Source organism: Aulonocara sp. 'chitande type north' Nkhata Bay, linkage group LG14 (assembly GCF_057382095.1).
Source record: "Aulonocara sp. 'chitande type north' Nkhata Bay isolate Kocher_YH1m ecotype deep benthic linkage group LG14, A_spYH_male_GT1.1, whole genome shotgun sequence".
NCBI lineage: Eukaryota > Metazoa > Chordata > Actinopteri > Cichliformes > Cichlidae > Aulonocara > Aulonocara sp. 'chitande type north' Nkhata Bay.
The window spans coordinates 2,827,350-2,849,252 of NC_141357.1; the positions used below are offsets into that span (position 1 = coordinate 2,827,350).

The 21,903-nt window shown below is 41.4% G+C and overlaps 1 protein-coding gene across 3 annotated transcripts in view; it reads right to left on the reverse strand.

Moving 5' to 3' along the window:
* Nucleotides 1-21,903, reverse strand: part of bcas3 (BCAS3 microtubule associated cell migration factor) — a 321,470-nt gene that overhangs the window by 62,897 nt on the left and 236,670 nt on the right. The window contains exon 23 of one of the 3 annotated variants that reach the window (XM_086260595.1): nt 13,680-13,818. The exons of the other annotated variants lie outside the window; for them this stretch is intronic. Coding sequence (XP_086116721.1) covers nt 13,796-13,818 — 23 coding nt within the window. The 3' untranslated portion in view covers nt 13,680-13,795. Of the gene's footprint in view, nt 1-13,679; nt 13,819-21,903 lie in introns of those variants that run through there. 3 annotated transcript variants of the gene reach the window in all.

A 21,903-nucleotide genomic window follows, 5' to 3' on the forward strand; every position in this document is an offset into this window, starting at 1 on the left:
GTTGTGTTTTTTGTTGGACTTCTATGATAAGATGCACAGCTTGTAGATAACAAACACCATGCTTGAGCATAAGGATTTCCGAAAGTGTAAAGTGGGGCGATCGTGGCTCAAGAGTTGGGCGTTCGTCTTATAATCAGAAGGTTGCCGGTTCGAGCCCCGGCTCAGTCATTCTCGGCCGTTTTGTCCTTGGGCAAGACACTTCACCCGTTGCCTACTGGTGGTGGTCAGAGGGCCTGGTGGCGGGCAGACTCAAATAAGTGGTAGAAAATTCAGGTGGTGTCAATTTCTTATTTCTTTTGGTAGATTTCAGTCAGATATTTATGTTTTCACTATAAACTTAAGGCTAGAGCAACATCTGAAGCATTAAAAAATTAGTGGTTCAATTCAATTCAGTTTTATTTAAATAGTACCAAATGGCAATAACAGTTGCCTCCAGGCACTTCATATTTGACGGTAAAGACTAAAATAATACAGAGAAAAACTCCAACATTCAAACGACCCCCTATGAGCAACAGTGGGAAGCAAAAACTCCCTTTTAACAGGAAGAAACCTCGAGCAGAACCAGGCTCAGGGAGCGGCAGCTGCAATCAGCGAGAGGTGAGGGGAGAGAGACAGCCAGAGATAAATAATGACTAATGGTAAACTGCAGACTGGTGTATAAACACATAGTGGCAAATTAATTCAAGCCTAAACCACGGGTTAAATTTTTTTACTATGTGATTACAGGTACATGATACACGATGCAAGAAATCTTTCAAAACACATGCACTAACACTCATAATGTATAACTTTTAATAATTTATCACTTTTTTAAAAATTTTGTTATCATTTAAAAATTTATTTGCTTAGATGAATTTGTAATAGTTCATCTTACTAATGCTAACCCTTCTCTATATCACTGTAGGCCCGTACAGAATAATATTAATGCCTCAAGGCAACTTGTTTGTGATTTAGCGTTATACACATAAAACTGAACTGAAATGAATTTGTATATGATAAGTATGCACGATGATAATTATAGTGACGATGACTATTTTTTAAATTATTATTTTATCAGCTGCTACAAAATCATTTTCCAAATATGGGATAAATAAAGTCTTATTTGTCATGTTATCTTATTTAGATAATACTGAAAAAAGATTAGTACTAAATATGTCAGATGATGTGGCTGCAAATTTTAAAAATCTGTCAAACATTTGTTTAAAAAAAACAAACTGTTATTAACTAAAAAACAGAATTCACAATCCACTGGACATAACATCCAACCACTAAAACAAATGTTTTGGTTCAGAAACGTAAAGTAAATAATCCCAAAATAATCAAGGATGTGCTTTACTAGCTCAACAGCTGTATGGTAAAGCAATACATTTGAAAATTCATGAATAATAACAATAATTATATTTTAACATTAAAAACATGAAACATCTACGTGGCTTTCTCTCGCTCTTTGAATTGCTTTGTGTATTTGTCCCGTTTCACCCTAAGATTCATTAACGTGTCATCTAATCCAGTGTTACGCTGTATTAAACACCTGTCACGGTCAAGTGCAATTTAGTTGTGATGGCAGGCCCTGAGCTCATCTGTGCTGGGTGGAATTGAGACTGAAATCGGGATCATTGCTGATTCCTAACAACGTCTCGCTGTCCTCACCCTCTGATAAGGAGTGATAAGCTTTGTTTTTGGCTCTGCCACTGTTTTCTGCCCTATGGCCACACTGGGCTTTGACAAATTAAGGCTGACAACTATAATTATGCCAGCTAACAGTTTGTGTCTATATCAACCGTTTTTAGAGAAAAAAAAAAAATTACACTGAATTTACAGGAGTTTGTGATTCTTTAAAATTTCTGCTGGTGACTTGAATAAAAACAATAATGCAACCTGAAGCATGTAGGCCATAGTCAAGCTGTATTTCAGTATTTATATATACTAACACTTTTTCATTCATTCTTTATCTCTGCACAACATCTATCGTTTCATCTTCTTCCACCCCGTGTGTTTTGTGCCGAGTCATTAAATTAGACCGTTTAACCTTTAAGCATGCCGCGCTCTCTCTCCATGCTAGTGATATAGTAGAGGTTGAGCTGGTGTATGTGTTATGGTTGCCCCCTAATGAGAGATCAAAGCCTTGAGGTCCTGACCCTGAGAGGAAGCGCTGGGAGTGGAGCTTTAAATCTCTGTGCTTCCCCTGCTCCCACTCCTTTGTCCCTGATATACAAATATATGCAGACCTACACATAACAAATGTGAGAAATTATCAGGCTGTGTTGCGTTAGGGGGCAAAAGGTCTGGGGTGTATGCATTCTTAGTAAGTTTGCTAGTTTAGCTCACTTGACTATGGGCAGAAATCGAAAGGGGCGATTCTGAACAATGTGGTTAAAACGCACTCAAATGTATTTAATAAAGATAAAGTGTCACTCAGGCTGCACAGTTGTGCTCTTAGACACAGCCACAGCATGAAAGAGGAAGAACTTTAAATTCCTTCCTATACTGTGACAACTGATGAACAGTTTTATTCAGCTGAGTCTGGATGTGTTCTGTGGCAGTGTGGCAAAGAGACATCGAGCCTTCACATATTACAATATCCTCCCTACAGGACGGGGATCAATACGAGCACCAGCACTTAGAGAGCAGACACAGACAGCATATTGTGAAGGGACTGTCAGGATGCTGACAACACCATGGGTAAACACACATAGAACTATTCATGGCTGCATGCATACTTCATCACACGCCCAGTTGTGTATATGAGAATGCATCACTACTCACGCCCGTTGATGTATGCAGTCGCACACACCTTTGACATGTACACACATCAACTGGTTGCAGGCCCCTGGCTTGGGGAGGTGTAATATTTCAGTAATGTGATGGAGTTTGATCCAGGGTGTCCAGTGTCCCATAGAGCTGCTGTTTTATTAGCACAAAGAGCACTCAGGGGCTCTCCAGTTCTCTCTCACGCACACACACATGCACACACTCAGTTTCATACGCACACGTCTGTACAGTCCAGTAACCACATGGACTCTATAGACTACACATGCATAGAGTGTTCAGCTGCAAAATACAAGCAGCAGCTTTCAAGAAGCGGCCCGATGCCTTAGGTATCCATGAAAGCCACATCCTGCCTGAATCATGTCCCAGAGTTAATACATCATCAAACTTCCTTCTTTTAACCAAACACCTGAAGCGAGTGGAAGACCTTGAGGTCACTACAAATCCCATCATGCCATACATTCAGACTGGAAAGCAAAGTTGTTCAATATTGGCATTAGTTAGCATCACTAGACGTTATCTGGTGTCTTCTTAGTAAAGCTGTTAAACCTGTAATGTGACTTCAACATCAGAGCAACATTGTGACATTAGTGGGCCTGGTCATGTACACGCTGCCGATGTGAAAAAGAGGACTTTCACATAAAAACAGGTTTTTTAGAGTGTTTTCTGAACAAAGAGCTACTATTAAAAGTGCAACACAGACGTTATGATGTCACGGGGCTGTATGGTGGGTTAACGGCGTATGGAGCACATGGCTGTCACAACAGACAACGAGATTATGATGCTAAGGTACAAGAAAAGCATAAGACCAGCAACGAGTTAGACCACGGGACTCCTTACAAACCAAAGCAGGGATCCTTTGCATATTGGCAGCATATTTACTAAAATCATTGTATCATCTGGATGCGTCATCAAATTTCATAAAACTGACTAAAACCACACAATGGTGGAAATTCTTCTTTGGAATGATTTTCCATTCGTAATTTAGAGGCCGTGATCAGACCGGCTACCGTCTGGCAATGTCAAAGATTCTGAAGGATGTTGTGATGTGATGCCAACTTATCACAGCTTCATTTTTCTATTTGAGTAAATAGGTTTCAGTTATTGAGAAGAGACTCCTAACTTTAACCTAATTTAGTTGTTTGTCACCATGTTTCATGGCCCTCTTGAACAACTTGAACTAAGCAGTTAGAGCCGGCCTGCTAATATACACGATCAACACTTGAAGGATCCTAGTAATCTTAAATTTAAAAAAAGACTTTACTTGCTTTACTTGAAAAGAGCAGAATGTCCTGAAGAATACTAAAGTTTTCTGTCCTGTGAAAGTTTATTTTAGTATTTCCTGCGAGAAACATATTATACTCATCATTTCAAATATTTCTGGGCTAATTGCTTCTGATTGTCAAACAGCATTGATTATGTGAAGACTGGCCATGTGGGCTAAAAGCATTGATATTGGATCTACTTCTGTTAAGTCTCTACCAATCCCGTGGCTACACCCAGAAATAAAGTCAATGTGAAATTTGAACAACTTCACCTCATATATTTTTTTTCCTTTTTTCCAATATCAATACGAGCTCACTCTGCTCTTTTATAGCAATCACTATCAGGGGAGCATCACTAGCTGCGTTATTGACAGAGAAAGGATGGTCTGGATAATGCATAGACTGTGACTGCAGAGTGGATCGTATTAACACATCTTATTGATGTGGCTTTTAACTGATATCATATTCATACACAACATGATGTGTGGAAATGGTCCATATGAACTGGTGATGTAGCTCAGAGTTTCATCTTGTGATCACATAATAGACTAATGACATTAAGAAATCATCGTATTATGTGAATCATCCTCATAAGACTTGCATTTGCTTTTCAGCGACACCCATGTGAAAGAGGATGTCTAACTGGAAGCTGCCCTTTCCTGGGAAGCAAAACAAACACTTTCTCATTTTACCTGCACTTTTTTAAACACTCAGCGGAGGAAGGTCAGCGTCTTAAAGCTCCCTATGTACAGCTCGCTTTATAAGACAACAACAACAAATTAGCTCAGCGGAAATTGCTTCAAGTGCTGCAGATTTTCATCTTGTGATCACGTATGTAGTGAAATTAAAACACAGCATGAGTCATCATAAGACTTGCATTTGCTTTACAGAAACAGGACTATTAACAGCCACGGTGTGCCCATATAAGCAAGAAGCCGTATTCCTGTCATGGGAAAAAAAAAGGCTTTCGATCAGCATTCAGATTACCCTTGAAGCCTCCCCGAGAGCCCAGCTGATGAAATTAGTTTAGGTGGGTTATCAGCTGCTTATGGTAATCTGCTATATCCTTGATTTTGTGTTTCTCATCTCCGTGTTCAGTGCTGCTGCAATGTTGATGATTGTCTCCATCTGTGTTGCTGAAGCTTCTAACGGTTTGATCCTGCACTGTGATGTTGAATGCTATGTACACGTTAATAAACAAGTACTAAAGTACAGTACAATATTTTCTATTTTTGTCAAGCAGTATTAAAGAGAAAGAAATAAACTCGTCCATCCATTTATTTGCCGGCTGTGGGTAACGAGCTAAGTCTGGTTGACTACTAACCGGACGATTCAACCCTCGACTCCTCCAGTCTGCATGTCAGAGTCGTCCTGGGCCAAAGAATGAACCTGATCCTCATTCCCGCTGCTTCACACTCGGCTAGCTTACATTACCACATTAACATTAACTAACCATTCCTAATATTATTTCTGTTCTGCAAATCATCTTTTTTCCTAAAGGCACCTGAGCAACAACGGTGCTGCGTATCTGGGCCCAGGATACTCGTGCAAAAGACGTTATTAATCACTAGAGTTTAACCTGTGGGTTAAATAAATGTTAAACATAAATAATAAACGTCAGGAGTGATGCGGCTCTATGACCAAAAAACTCATGTTTTGTACTGAAGGTCAGAACTGTAAGAGAAAGGCGAACTCTGGTCCAAAGCAGCCGACTGCGAGTGATTTTATCCGATTGAAATTTTCAGTAAATACCAGTATTAGCTCGCGTGTCTCACCAATGCCTGGGCCTTTATGATTTTTTACAGTGGACTCTGTTTGACAATCGGTGCCATCCTGCTATAATCTGCTAGATGTTGAGAAACCCCAGTGATGACATGAGCCACGAACTGGCAGCGATACCCTCTGACAGCAGACGCAGCACAATCCATAACCCTTACCCAAACACCCCCGCCCCGTGCTCCTGATGGATTAGCCCGTGTCTATAGGGTCACACAAGGATGGGCCAGCTCAAAGGAGAGGAGGGTGTTGTGAGGAGAGAGGGGTGTCTGCCCTGTCTCACCTCTACTGGCCTTTGGCGTGGTCTGTGATAGGATTGGGCATATCTAAGCCAGAGGGAGGATAATGAATGAGGGTGTATTATTTGTGAGTGTGTGAGACGGTGCCAGGAACATGTGTTATGAATCTATCAGACTGGGCGCCCGGGCCGTCATCGGGTGGAGAGGGGTCCAATTCCAAATGCACTGGACTGCTAGGATGACTGGCATGTATGACAGCTACCTGACCCTCCCCGCACACATTTCCCTCCACCCTGACAAACAAACGCACACAAGCTTCCCCAGTGCTCGACACTTTAGACTGATTGGGCTAGCAACTGCAACAGCTGGCTGGGGATTAAGGCACGGCCAGATTCAGTGTGTATATATTTCCATGTGTGTGAGTGTATGTGTGTGTTGTTGCAAAGGGACTGGCTGGTCCCTCTGGCACCTGTCGCCTAAACCCAATCCCTGCCCTCCTAAGCCGGGTGGATGAGCGGAGCCCCGTCCTCCTGTGGGACCCTGCACTCCTGCCCCAACGTGCTGATAAGGTCAGCTGGGTAGCAGGGCATGCTGGGGGTAAACAGGGGTGAGAATGAGGGCGGGAGTCAAATTAGGAGGGTTGTCACTCCAAACAGATGTGAGGATATATACCTCGTGTCCGAAACACAACAACACGGTGAAAACAAGCTTAAAGGAGCGTTAAATTACAACAAACATGTAAACGATACACGAGTGACCTCAATGCCACCACTGCGAGCACCCACTAGGGAGAACATTATGGGGTCAACACAGCTTATGCGGATCAGTGTGCTATTAATGGGACTTATAACACATGAGGGTGAAAGGGTCTGACAATTTTACCCTAGGGCTGAACGATATATCGCATTTGCGATAATATCGCGACATGATCAAGTGCAATTTTCTAACCGCAAAGGCTGCGATTATACTCTGGACATGTCCAAATTCATGGGCTGCATCCTCCTGAGGCCGCATTTGTAGACCGATTACGTCACAGCGACGCGCCGAAGGCTGTCCAAATTACTACCATATCCCAGAATTCATAGTGCGGCCCAGCCAAACTCCAGTTTCCAGCAATGGCGGCTGCTACTAAGTTTTAAAATTACTCATACTAATCTTTCTGGGTCACAAAATAAACTTTTAACATATTTTCAGGCGAGAAAGTAGTTGTGTAAAGATCAAATATCTGCTCGGTTTATCAAGATATCCCATATTTGCAAAAGTGCTTCGACGTTTTCAGAGGCGTCTGCTACCCACCAGCTCGACAGCTAGCCGGGAGCTCGAGGGTTACTGATGCGGCCAAGAGCGGCACAACTCCCGGCACATCATTTTCAGATCACCGCGGAGTTTCGCTGCTCGGGTTAAACGTGATATATAAGTCACTTAGACAACCTAAAAATGTTATTGTTGGGCTTTTTTCAGTGTTTTGTTTGTTCGTGAGTAAATCGGTTTGGCTGAGATTAAAGTTATTAGATTAGATAAAAAAAAACTTTATTAATCCCCCGGGTGGGTTCCTCCTTGGTTTTCACACAGCTGACTAAACGTCAAACAGAAAACTTATTAAACAGAAGTATGAGACAGTCGAGAATTTACACCAGTGTCTGGTTATATTTTAGATAGCAAGAAGCAGACGGCCGAGTTTATTAAACTCCACCGAGACAGCGGTGACGCTAATCAGAACTAGACCGTCCAATTTCACGCCTTTAAACTTTAAAGGCGTGTTTGTGTGTGTGTTTATACAATTGCTATTATGTTTGCACTTTATGTGTAATGTTACTGACTGCAGAGATCAGTAAGATGTGTGTATTTTTTATTTATTAGTTTTATTTATTTAATATTATTTTTTAATTGAATGACTGTCTAGTAGTTCACAGATGTCGAAAAACTGAGTGTGGTAAAGCCACTGATTTTGTTTATGTATATTTCTGCAATCTGCACATTGTACTGACTTTCATTTTAATGTTTACACCAGGGTTCCTTGTCAGCACTTTATGCTCAGATGTTTGTAAGCTAAAAATAAACTATTGTGTATGTTCAAATATACTGTTGTGATTGAAGAAGTTAAATAAAAATGTCAGTCATCAATTCATGCATCACCTCATGTCATCATAACAGAGGTCTGTCTTCCAGGAAAGAACAGTTTAAAATTAATGTAATATAGTATTGGCCATACTATAAGATGTATTGCTTGTCTTTGTTTAATAATACAGAAGACAAAGACCTTAAAAAATAATCGCATATCGCATCGCAATCGCAATATTGGGGCAAAAAAATCGCAATTAGATTATTTTCCATAATCGTTCAGCCCTATTTTACCCCTGTATCTGCAAAACAGCGTGAACACATATAGTGAAATATTGGCAGGAGAGCACACATGCTGACCCTTTCATAGCCAATTCTGATGAGAGAAGATAGCACTGAGCTCTCAGCGCCCTGCCTACGACTCATGTGATGGCTCTATTTCCACAGCTGCTCAGCACATCTTCATCTGTTGCTGTTTGTTAAGAAAGTCCTTAATACTCACTAGATGATAGCACGACAGTTTTCCAGGAATTTTACGTTGAAAAACTGAAATACTTCAAGATCAACACACTTGTTTGGTACTTGTTGTCTGCATTGTTTTGGTTAGTTTGGAGGCTTACAGCTCGCAGAGAGTCAAGAAGCAAGAGGGTGAAGCGCATGTGAACGTGAGAGCCAGCACAGACCAAAGAGCAAAGTCAGCTTTAGCGAGCCATAGAAGTGTTTGCTTACAAATAAACAAAAAACAAAAAATAGACACAAATGTGACAAAAATCTGCGTCTTCCGGCTGACAAACCTTTCAGGTTTATTCACATCAAATCACCGCAACAGTAACCACAAGGCATATTATACTGTAAGCTTAACAAGTCCAGTTAGACCAGTCAGGAGTGGTCAGCTGGGGGATTTGCAGCATCTCTACAAATCTTTGCTGCAACGATGAAGCAGGGAGAAGCATGACCACTCTATGCCACAAGTGCAGAAACACACAGACAAACAAACACAAATCATATTTCATTACTGTTGATCTACCCTGTTAAAAACACAAGGGCTGAAATATACATTTTAAGTAATAAAACTTTTTGAGATGCAGTTGCATTAAAGAGAGAAGAGAAAACAACATTTTTACAGCCAAAACTTTCAAATCATAATTAATGCAAGAATTTTACCAGCTGTGACATCACTAGGCTGTATTTTAAAGTCAGACATGAATTTTTCTATTGTACATTATATGAGTTCTAAATGTGCCCTGCATGGACTGCTCTATTATTTAGACTTGATTACGTGTTGTATGGTAACCACAGTCACAGGGACATGTTTATTACATGATCCTAGTTTTTAGATTTAGAAGTTTTCTAACTCGCTCCTTCACATACTGTTGGTGGTTAGCTGAGTAGCCTCCCATGACATGTTTATTACAGGCTTTGTGTCTGTGTGGCATGGCAGTGATGTGTAGAGCCCGTTAAGTGAATGACAGAAGTCATACGCTTTCAGTTTCATCAATTTTATGACAAGATTATGAGCACGTAATGCCAAAATTCAGCACATTCCTTCTGCTATTTATCTGAAAACCACCCTCACTTTGAGATATGAAAACAAGCATTTTTATGATTTCTGATCCATTACATATGATGTAATCAATGCCCTCAAGCTGCAAACGAGCAAGTAAAGAAAGCACCCTGTGATGCCTGTCACACAAGTTTTAATGTCATTTCTGAAGATGTGCTTAACTTTTATGGAAACACAGCGAGGACATTTACTTCCTGTCATTTTGCCACATCTTTCAGACAAGTTCAATTCATTAACATAATTTAAGTTAATTAATTAAAGATTTAGATTTTAGATATTATACTAAAAGTTTATAAAATGAAAACATAATTCAAAATTCACGACTAAAACGGATGAATAGACTAATTGTATGGATTTGATGTACAACGCTGTGTGAGACTTGCAGATATTTCTTAGTATGGATTGTTTTGGGATTATTGCAGATTACAAAACAACACTGCGTGAAATCTATTTTTACACCAGGTGCTGCTGGAGTGTTTGTGCCCTGCATGTGCAGCCCAGCGAGTTTTAGTCGTGCCTTCTTGTTCTGTTTGACTATTGGCTGGTTTAATCAACCGTGCATGAATAGGTGTGTGCGCCTGTTTGTGTGTGAGAAGTCGGGTCTTTTCTGGCCCTCAGCAGATCGGTGTGATAGAAAGCAGATCCAGGCTCTGCTTCTTTTCACCCGGCGCTCACAATAACCTCAAACCAGAAACACACACACGCGCGCACACACACACACTTGCAGGTAAGCAAGATTAAACAAAGCAACACAAACGCATGGAGTCAAAGTACTGCGCCGTGGACACACTGCTACTGCTTTGTCGAGCACATAGTGACAGGCCCCAGTCTTACTGACACACGCACACACACCAGTGTCTCCAGCCCTGTCAGGCTCTTTGACCGTGGCGAGATTGCATTACACCTCAGAGGAGGAAACTTTTAACACAACGTCTGGCTGTGGCGTCCAGAGGAATAGTCATTAAGTGAAAAAGGATAACTGAGGAAAGATAAAACATTCCCACATCTGACACGCTCACACGCAAACGCAGGGAGTTTTATAAGATGGGCAGAAGTGCTAGGTGAAGCTGTAAAAGCAAAAACAGGGGCTGTTTCCAAAGGAGGGGTTGCTCTGAACACACTGGTACAATAATATCACAGCACGGCTATAAATGTCACAAGTTCAATCTTCAGAGTGACTGTAATATTAGCCGCAGTGATTCGCAGACAGGGAGGGGAATCTCTGCCAAATGTCAGAGTGAGGCCACGAATCAACAATCAGACTTGGATACAATGTTCCTGCTACAGGTGAGGATGCAGCTGTTTTCTAAACCTCTCTGTTACCTTAATTAATTACGACCTCACATTTTTGCTCACGTGCAGAAAAATCCCCTTAAAAATACAAACTAAATTAGCGTAACCCTTCCTTTTTAGCCTCGAAGGTTAATAATAAATGAATGCGGAGCATTGTGCCAAAGGGTTTTGAAACGCTTGGCTAATAATTTTTCTTTGGTAAGATGAAAGGATGTTTTTCTACTCGGTGACTCGGGGCACCGCCCAATAAACATCGGTAGACGTAATGGTTTCACCAGCAAAGGCAGCCTGAGAGAATGTGATGAATTTTCCTTATCGGAACTTCAAAGTCCAACATTTTCCATCATTTGAGGAAGAGTGTGAGAGAAAAGCAGAAAGGCTTTCTGGCAAAGTGTTACTGTGATGCCTCCACTTGATATGAACACACACGTCTGACTCATTCTGCTGGCCCTGAGAGTTCACCACTTGAAGGAAATGATTTACTCGTCCAAATCCTCCCTCTTGTTTGATCCCAGGGAGCTGGAGCAGAGGTGGGGGAGACGCTAGTTTACCAAAGTGTGTTTTTGCCATCCTTTCCCTCCCTCTTCTTCTACTTTTCTAGCTCCTCTGCTTAGGTCGGCCATTTTGTAATTTACTGCAGTCATAAGGCCCGTCGTCGGCTACGAACGGCGCGGGATTATGTGAAACGCTGTCTGGCGGCATATTTCACAAAGGAGATCAAACAGAGAGCTAAGTGATTTCTTTTTTTAAGGGCAATAAGTTACAGAGTTCCTTCTCGCAGCCTCGAAGGGGATGACTTTGCAAGATCTTCAACTGAAGTATTCATTGCACTTCACAGAATTTCGAAGAAGAAAAGGCTCAGTAGCTCTGGATGTTATCCACAAACTAGAGCCAAATTCTTTGCATGCAAAGTGCACAAAACATACCAGACTTAATACTTCTCAGAAAAAAAAGCAGACGTTTCCACCTCATCTGTCAAAAAGGCAATCTCGCCTCCAATCGGGAGATCTGTAGTTTGCTAAATCCGCACAGAGGAGAGGTGGGCAGCAGTCCAGTTAGAGAAAGAGAGACCAACAGAAGATTAGCTGCTGATCGTTCATCATACCGAAAAAAGGAGACGGTCTCGGCAAAAACAAAACTAAATGAGAAGACGGACACAGCTTGTGGCACAATGTTTGCATTGAAGCAAAGCTGTCAAAGGGGGCGGGACAAAAGCATCAGTGACAGATTCAGATATTTTCACTAGAAGGATTTCACTCACCAGAGTCGTGAATTTAAGACTCCTGATGGTTGCACTTTAAGTCAATCCAGTAAACTAAACAAAAGTTAGCCAACGTGGTACTGGTACTGTGGGCAACACAGCACGAGTTAGTGCGATTCCCAGTTAAAGTGGTAGTGAAGACGGTGTTGGTGTCAAGGTTTGCAAATATGTATTAGTTGCGTATATTTGACAGAAAGAGACAAAAAAATATTTCAAACAGCATTAAATAAAATAACTCCAAACAACCATATGCACAAAAGAACTCCCTACTGTGGCTATGACAATATTCCAGTGTGGACCGATGTGGACAGATCCACTTTGCCATCTGGCACGCTCTCACGCACACACACCTGGGGGCAGCCAACACTTGTGCTCGTGAAAAACAAATACAGATGGAAATGCGTGCCAACACACACAGAATCAAAGCGCCCGGTTGTGCACCTACACACACAAACAGCACCGAACGTGTGATGAGAAACTCCAGTAGCAGTTTGGCTGTGCCGGTGTCAGCGCTGTGCAAACAGAGGCCGGTTGTTGACGCGCCAGATATATGGGTGTTATTCTTCCTCTGCGTACGTGTACGTGTGTGCGCGTGTGCGTGGATCGCTGCTGGGACTCCCCTTGGCTAAACCGAGCCTCCCACACCTTCTCTTCCTCAGAACCCCGTCACTCTCTCTCTCTGTGGATGGATTGATGAGGAGCCCCACTTCCCTCATCCTCCCTGAGTTTCTCACGGAATAGAGGGAGAAGAGGAAGATTGAAGAAAGCTGAGCCTATTGGCCATCACTCATTCCTATTCACCTTGGGAGTGTGAAAACCCCCCCGAAATACTGGCAGTGACGAATGGAGCAATAAAGCTATATGCGCCTAGAAGAACACGCAACGCTGCTCATGTTGTGGGAATGTGCACGAATGACATCACCAGCACAGGGATTTAAATACTGTACCTGCCGACTTACATCTGTGCTTTGCACACTCAGTTTGACCAAAGCTGCCAGTAGAAACTGTCTATTTTTTTTATACACTTTAGTAAATATTACTAACAGCAGGGGTGTAGCCATCATTGAGGACACGGGGAAGGCGGGCGTTCCCAGCGCTCCAGTGATTGAAACTCTGCTTACGTTAAGGTGAATAACTGAACAGCATTTTATTGATTTCATAGTAAAATATTAAGAAACTGAGCATAATATAATATATATGTACAAAATGAAGCTAAGAAACAACATAATACTTATTGTCTTCTTGCTCACTGCCTCAGCAATGCAGAGATAAAGAAATGTGGACCCTGGTCTGTGCAACTCTGAGAAGTTAATACAGGAAATTTCTTTCTGAAACGTGAAGTGTCAGGTAATAACGCAGCAAGAGGTCGTCTAAAACATAAACATAAAGGCTTTAAGCATTATTTGATAATAGTGGCATTGGCGTGATGGCTTTATTGTCTGACACTTTTATTTACACTGGGGCACCAAGGGGTCACCATTAAAAGCACAATTAAAGGGCAGCCTCACGACCTCTCCGTTTCAAAGGGATTTCACAGAGACCTCGCCGTCAATTTCATTTGGTAATCTCATAAAATGAAAGAACACTGACCTGTTAGAATCCATCCCACGTCATCAGCAGGACCACATGGAAAAGAGAAAAGAGAACAGTTAGGAGGCAAAATAATGCAGACATGCATTCATCTGTACACGAGCACGGGTTATGTCACAGATCACAGGCTAATTAGTTCTTCACTCCAGGTGGTGACAGTCCTGCTCTGCGGGGAGCCACAGCAGCCAGTGTGTGTGTTTGTGTCAAGTGTCAAAGAACTTCTTAGCACCTCATCACCTTTGACCTCCTGGGGGTTGTTACACGATGAATAACATTAACACTCGATTGCGAGTACACACAGAGACACACCCAAACACGAGGGTAAAGTATCCCCAGCCTTTAATAGTAGTCGACTGATTTTACAAGTCGTTGTCATCGCTCGTGGCAACTTTACGAGTTGTTGGAGTTTTTTGTTGGTAGTTGTGACTTGAAGTCAGCTGTTACTCATTGAATTTACCCATTAATAAATATGACCCCTCTGTAATGGACTGGCAACTTGTCTGGGATACCTCTTGCCTAATGTCAACTGGGCTAGGCTCCAGCTCCCTGTGGCTAAGTTAGGATGATGGACAGAAGCACAGATTACCAAAAACAAAGTAACAAAATCATGTTACAACAGAGATGTTGCTTAAATAATATGGCCAATGGTTACAGTGTATGAAAGTATCCAGAAACCAGAAAGAAATTTGAAGCGAGTCAGAAACACTCTGAATCTAAAATGTGATTGTTTTAGAATGACCCGATAATTTAAGGAAGTGATAACCAGTCTATAGCAGCCATATTCAATGTTCCTAAATAATTCTCCTTCCCAGAGTAAAGAGATAAATAATAACAGATTCTGAGGGTATTTGCTAGAGGTGGGAATCACCATACATCCCACGATACGATATTATCACAATACTTAACGCACGATACGATATTATCGCAATTTTTTAAAATATTTTGCGATATTCAGATTCTGTACATAAAGGTAAACTTTATCAATATTCATTTTATCTAATATCAAAGTCTCACACTCAGTCTTTCTCTCATTTCAGTTTTATTGTTGACAAACTGAACGGTTTGTATTACAGTCTAGTCCAACTTAACTGAATGCAACCACCTGGTACAATTACAGCTATTCTGAACTATGCAATTTATGAAAACTATGCAGCCCCTTCAGCAACTGAAGAATTTGAAAGTAAATTAAAACAAAATATAATTTTACATTAAATAAAAAAGTTTTAAACTTAATTAAAATAAAACATGTCTTAAATTAAAATAAGTAAACTGTCATGTTTATTGCTGCCAAAAACAAGTTAAACACATTTGGACAGTGAAGGAATGTCAGGATTCTTGCTCAGAAAAAGGATCAACATGCTCTGAAGTCAGAGCACAAAAACCTTTTTTGTAACAAAATATCGATTTCTGCTGTCCCTGTATCGATACATTATTAGCAAACAAAATATCACGATACTACACAGTATCGATTTTTTCCCCCACCCCTAGTATTTGCTAAAAGAATTATCTTTATTTTTGTGAATTTATAACTTCAATCTGACACAAAAACTCAGAGGAATCTTTACACATTTCCTAGTATTCGTTATCTCACCTCATGTTAAATTAGATTTGATTCAAAATGACACGTTATTACTGGATGTCATCACGTACTCTCTAATGTCTAATTCACAGATGTTGGAGTATCTGGACTTTTCTCCTCACTGCAGTGAGTTTCTTGTCTCAGACTGACAGATCACACGCTGCTTGTCATAGTCGGTCTTTTTTCATATCGACGTTTTTTTTAAAATTGCACCACACTGATTGTCTCAAGGGAAACAATATTCAGAATCTCTGCTATTTCACCTTGATTCTTGCTACTTTTTATCTTCTTTAAAAAACAAGCTGTGGCTTTTCTGGCTTCTTCTTTGGACACAGTTGTCTCGGTTTAGTCTGACTTTTATTAGTTTCTTGCAAATTCATTTCCACTCCCACCGGGAGGTAAAAGTATTTCCTTATATAGAAAAGTGGTGGTGTGGCATTCAGATTTTCTTGTTTTTACGCAGGGTAAGAAGACTTACATGCACACATTAGTAAACAAGGGCCATTGCATTTGTTTAGAAACTATTATTGAGCTAAATAAAATAGTAATATCTGAACTCCAAAGTCAGCCACGACCACGAAGGAGCGCGGGCCCATCATACTGATGGTAGGAAAAAGCAACAACATGATTAAATTTGTTATTACTACTATAATTATACTTTTAGGGTGTGTTCCACAGGTGTCAATCATGTTAGCTTGTAAAAGTATGAGCATTAGCATAACCCCCCCCCCCCCAATAATTAGAGGACCCAAGTGTGCCAAGGAGGAAGTATGCTTTCCACTGGGTGAGAACTTCCCTCAGGAGCAGCGAGACCACCTAGCACTGAGAGCCTGGTGACAAGGGCTTTGATTATTATGCCTGCACTCCCTGCCAGGGCTAAATTTAAGTGTTCCCATAAGTCCAGAAGAAATAAGACTTGGGAATGGCCTGGCCTGTGTTTGTGTGAGAGGGGAGAAGTCTAGCTAAGTGTGTGTGTGTGTGTTTGGGGTCTCTTCTGGTCAGCTTTGTCACACAGTCCAGGGGATAATAATAGGATGTGCTACAACTAACTGAGACTAAAGCCGGACTTCCCACGTCTCCCACTCTTTGGTGGCACTTGTGCTATTCTCTAAACACCCGTCGGACCCGCCCCCGCTCATGTGACGAGCGCGCTCGACTTTCTTGCTCCATCTCTCCCGTTCGGCACCTCCCTCGAGCATAAAGAAAACTGTAAGAAAGAGCAGGACACTTCAAGCAACCCCTCGTCTCCCAAGGAAATGTGGATTCCTTGTTTATCTTTGATTAAAAATAACTTTGGGAAGAGGCCGATCAATACTTTCCCTGCGAAAAGAGAAATGAGGGAAAAAAAGGAGGCTGTGGAGGAGGAGGAGGAGGAGGAGTGGCAAGCGGAAAGGAAGAGAAAAAAGCGTGAGAAATTTGACGACATTTCGAAAAGTGTGTCTGTGTGTGTGTGTGCGATGGGTCAGCCATTCCCATGGCCTCGTACAGTAGCCCTGACGTTGCTACTGACTGCTCTGATGTTTTAATACTGACCATATAGCTGCCTTACACACATAAGAGGCCAGTAAAAGCCTTGTAGGAGATGCTAGGAGCCTCGCATGCTATATAAAGGCCTTACGAGGACGGGAGCACTGCTGGGTCATTCCTGCTTGTGCTTTCCTTGGCTCCTTTCAAAGGATCTGCTTATGGTTTCTGTCAGAGATGCACGTCCATTTTTCACCCCATTAACAACTATCATTACCAGCCCAACTGTAGGCTATAATTGGGCCAGCTATGGAAAAGAGTTGTCAAAACACAATTAAATTCCAAACTATGGTGAGAGAGAACAGAGAGAAAGTGCTGGACGGCCATAACATCATATTGCAAGCTTTCCTTGCCCAAAAATAGGAAAGAAAAACACGAAAACCATTATTTTACATCGGAAGGTTTTGGAGGGGATTATATAGACGGGCGAACCGAGCTGCCCGAACGATAGGGCTACTGAAAACATAACAAATAATCACTCTTGGTGTCAGAGATGAAGAATGGACACATTAAAAGCCCTGCCCGAAGATCAAAAGCCAAGATCCCGAGACAGACTTGATTTAGAAAAACTTCAAATACAGCCGTGACCGCTAAGTGGCTGCAAGACAAATTATTATAGCAGAATAAAGATGTCCATGATGAATAAACTACATACTCCTTGTGTCAGGAGGTAGCATGAGCTGCTTGTAAAAAGCTCCATCAGGGCTTTCATTGAGGCTCTGGGACTGGGAAAAAAAGTAGTGAGCCCATACAGCTTCAGTTTCTTAGGAGGAGCCGAGGTTTGGCAATAATAATCTATAAAACCCTTAAAGGTCCTGTATAAAAAATTGGGATAGCAACAGAACAAGAACACACAAGAATAAAAACAAAACATAACAGAAAAAATAGTAAGACGCAACGTACCCTATCAGCTTTATTTTTAATGTGCAGTGGTCTGCGAGATAACACTGGATGACATGGATAACACTGTGGACGTGGATTTGTTTTTGAAAGACTGAGAAAACTGGTTATCTCCCTCGAAGCTAACCAAACAGCAATGAAGAAAAAGAGAAAAACCAGTCCTAAAACAACAAGAACCAGATAAGACTTCAAGTCTGTCATCTAACACCAATTCTAGTTTCTTTTTTTATACCAGTAGGTGGTTGTCATAATGCTCACTAACAGCAAAAGTAATTATTTTTCTGTGTAGTGATCCTCACTCGCCACATCCAAACTCTATGCTGCAATCAAGTTGTAGCAACAATGTTAGATTTTAGCTCTTCTGTATGATTGTGACTTACACCAGGCAATAAACGTGTGTCTAAGAAAAACTGGTTACTTCTGGCTTACATGAAGAATATATCACAGTTACTTGTTGCTCGCTACATGCAGTAATTTGCAAGTATGTGTTTCTTTTGTTTCCACGATTCAGTCCTTTAACTTGCCTCGGTGATCGGCATGTTTTCCAAAGTCAGTGTCAGCAACGTTTCCTTTAATCACAGCAGGAATAAAGACATACAAATACATCATAGCCAATCACGCCGAGTCGTGAATGTCTGCGAATGTGGCTTCACTCCTAATCAAAACATAACATGTCCTGTGGCTGCATTCAGCCGGCTCTGTGGGCTACTGTCAGTGCACTTTCTCTGCCAAGTTTCTCCTTCTCTGACTATTAAAATCTCTACAGTATAAACATCTTAAAAAAGGTGCTTACTATTTTGTGACGCTTAACAATTACCACTGCCTCTTATCTCAAACTTAAATATAGCTGTGCTGCATGGGAACACCATATCAAGCACAACCCTACAGAGAGTGTTAACAACACAGTCATCTACAATAGAAAAGCATAGTGCGAGGCCTAAGACGACGTCTGTCTACCAAGGTATCTGGTGCTAGAACAGCGTCTATTAAACCATACAGTAGTGGTGTGTGTGTCGGCTGACATAAAGCAGAGAAGGCTGGGTAGTGGAGGGGAGTTGCAGGCCTCTCTGCCTCTGTAATCTGGCCTGATTTATAGAGACTAGCCCAGCTCTCCCCTTCCACCTCCGCACTGACACACTGGGCCTCCTCCATTGGAGACAGCCTGGCGTCCACACACACACACACACACACACACACACACACACACACACACACACACACACACACGGAAAGTCATGTGCATAGAACCAGGCATGAGTGTCTCAGTTGCACAGTAGTGCATGCAACCAAACCACATGTGCCCATTGCTTAACCAAATGAATACCAGACACAGAAATGAAAGGCATCTAAATGTCTGCATGATGTCAGAATAGAAAAGTTCTACATCGAGAAATTATTTTAAAACAATGTAAGAAACAATTTATGGAAAATTAGGTTTTTTTTTATATCATCAAAACAACAGAACCAAAAAAAACCTTGCAAGGAAAACAATTTCATTACAATCACTGGCATCCTGTCACAGCAAGCAAGGCAAGCAGCGCTCATTTACTGTAATCTTGTCAAGCCGAGAGGCCAGCAGGTTTTTTTTTTTTGGCGTTTTGCACATGCGCAAAAGACTCGTCTTTGACAGCAGACTGATGGGAAACTAGCGTCCATCTGCACTCTGTGTGGAAACACAGCTAGCATCAGCAAGTAGATGATCGCTCATTTATCATCGCAGCAAATGAGCTTTCGCTTAGTAACCACCTCGGCCAACGTAAGAAACTTGAATTACTTGTTTCGTACGTTAAAGCTTTGACGATGGAGACGGGAACACCTGCCACGTCTGGTTTAATGAACCATTGCAGGCTCAGATTAGCATATGTGAGAAATCACTACTTTGAATGAATGTACAAAGTTTAATCCACTGTTTTGCTGATATAACACTTTATTTTCCATTAATATTTTGGCAGATAGCCACATCGCCCAGTGCTCAAGGCTTTGACTTCAGCTGTGATGCATTTTAAAGTTGTAGGCCGGTGTTTCTAAGATGATTAAATGTAGTTTTTTAGAGATACGTGGTCCATTAAAGACGTGATTTTATACAAAATGTTACATTACTTTAGAATAAACACAACAGAAAGTGTTTAAAATTATAAGTGAGTAATAATAGTATTGAAATACACCTAAGGTTTGATCAAAAATAATAATGATGTAAAAATATTACAAAATACATGTATGCTTTCAAAAATCCACAGTACACCCATATATCCATGGCCTGCCTACAGACAATCCAATGAACACACTATATTTGAAAAAAAGGAGATTGGTTGCTCTAACATCCTATTAGGTCAAAGAGAAAAATGCATGTAAACATGTGTGTTTAGGCCCTTAAGGAGGATCCTTTTACGATACATTATTGTCAAGTACCCACTCTAGGTATTTGGTTTTGTATCTAGGCAGTCAGCCGCCTGCGCTACTAACATTCACAGTGCCTGTGAATGTACACTTGGTTCTGAAACAACCAAAAGTCACACATTAAGAGATAATGGAAAGACACAACAAGCAGACTCCAACACCTTTATGCGTGTGTGTGTGTGTGTGTGTGTGTGTGCGTCCACACGTGTGTATAACATGAATCACACTGCAAGGACAGGTGTTTACAGTGAAGCTGGTTATCTGTCTCCATTACACCACCACAGTTCAGCCTCCCAGGGCCATTATCTACTCAGAACTGCCTAAATACACACACTCAGAGACAGGAAGCCCCACCAACTAAAGGCAAGACCCTTTACCTGTGTGCACGCCATGAGCATGTAATGGACCTTTCAGGGGGTCTTTTGACTCAATCCGACACCCAAACAGAAAAGGCCACGTCCCTGTTATTTCGCAAACTGTGTTTCTTTGATCTGCAGTGAAATCAGCGCACATTCACGTACAGTTGCATTTAAACCCCCTTAGTTCAAACTAACATTGTTGTTATAGTGGCTAAGGTTTTGATGAAAGCCAAAGTCTGACCCGATGTCATTTTTACATCCTCTTTCAGTGATCAGATGGTCTGATGAAGCACAGCGAGCTTGTTCCTTATCAGTCTGTGCAAACAATGTTCCCCTGGAATCCAGTTAATCCTGTGTGACACAAGCTCTGAGTAAGATCAGATAGTAAGCATGTGTGCCTATGCTACATTTGTAACTAAGTACACATGCATTTAGTTTGTTTACATATTGGTCCTGAAGTATTAGTCACAGCACCCATTTCAGACACATGCCGGATTTCTTTCCTGCGCGCAGCAAACCAAACCTGTGCTTAAATACTTTAACACTTTCAGACATTCTAATTGTGATTGCCATAAAGTCGTACAGTCTCAATTATCTCCTGCAGCTGTTCCATACTCTTCAGCACATAATGGCTTTTGACAGCCCAGAAAGCAAGGGTGTGAACTTACTGCTTTCAATCATAGCCCTCAGTCTACAGCGCTACGGTCCTGACACCAAAGCCTGACGTTTCTGGCAGTGTTTTTACAAGGACGACAAACTCACATGATCATTAAGGATGGGGAAGATTTTTACATGTGGAACCTGTCAGCAGAATGAATAGCTTACCCACGCAAAGCTCTGCCACTTTTCCAGCGAGAAACTACTTACACAGACTCCTGTATGACCTACTGGAATGCGCTGAATTGTGTCTTACTCACAACTGAGTTTAGGAAATAGAAACACATTTTAAAGAACGATGATCAATGGCTTCCTGCTAATTTGGCCATTTAGAAACATGCTGTTTTCTCTTGGCTAAACAGGCACATTAAGTTTAACCGTGAGCGTTGAAAATGTGCTTTTCTCCTTCTGTGACAACATTTAATCAGGGTGGAAAGATGAGAGGGGAAGAGAACACTTCAGGCTATTGTTGTTCCTTTTTTGGTGTTCCATTTTTCACATCTCCAGCAGTAAAATAACTCCATGTGTGTGACTGAGAAATCCAGTCAACAAAGACCGCAGAAGACATCATTTCTTCTGGTATGTTCTCCTGACTGTTCAAGGCACTGTCGTACTAGTTTGGACTGTAGTACGACAGCATAGCAGAGCATCAAAAAACTGTTGTTACAC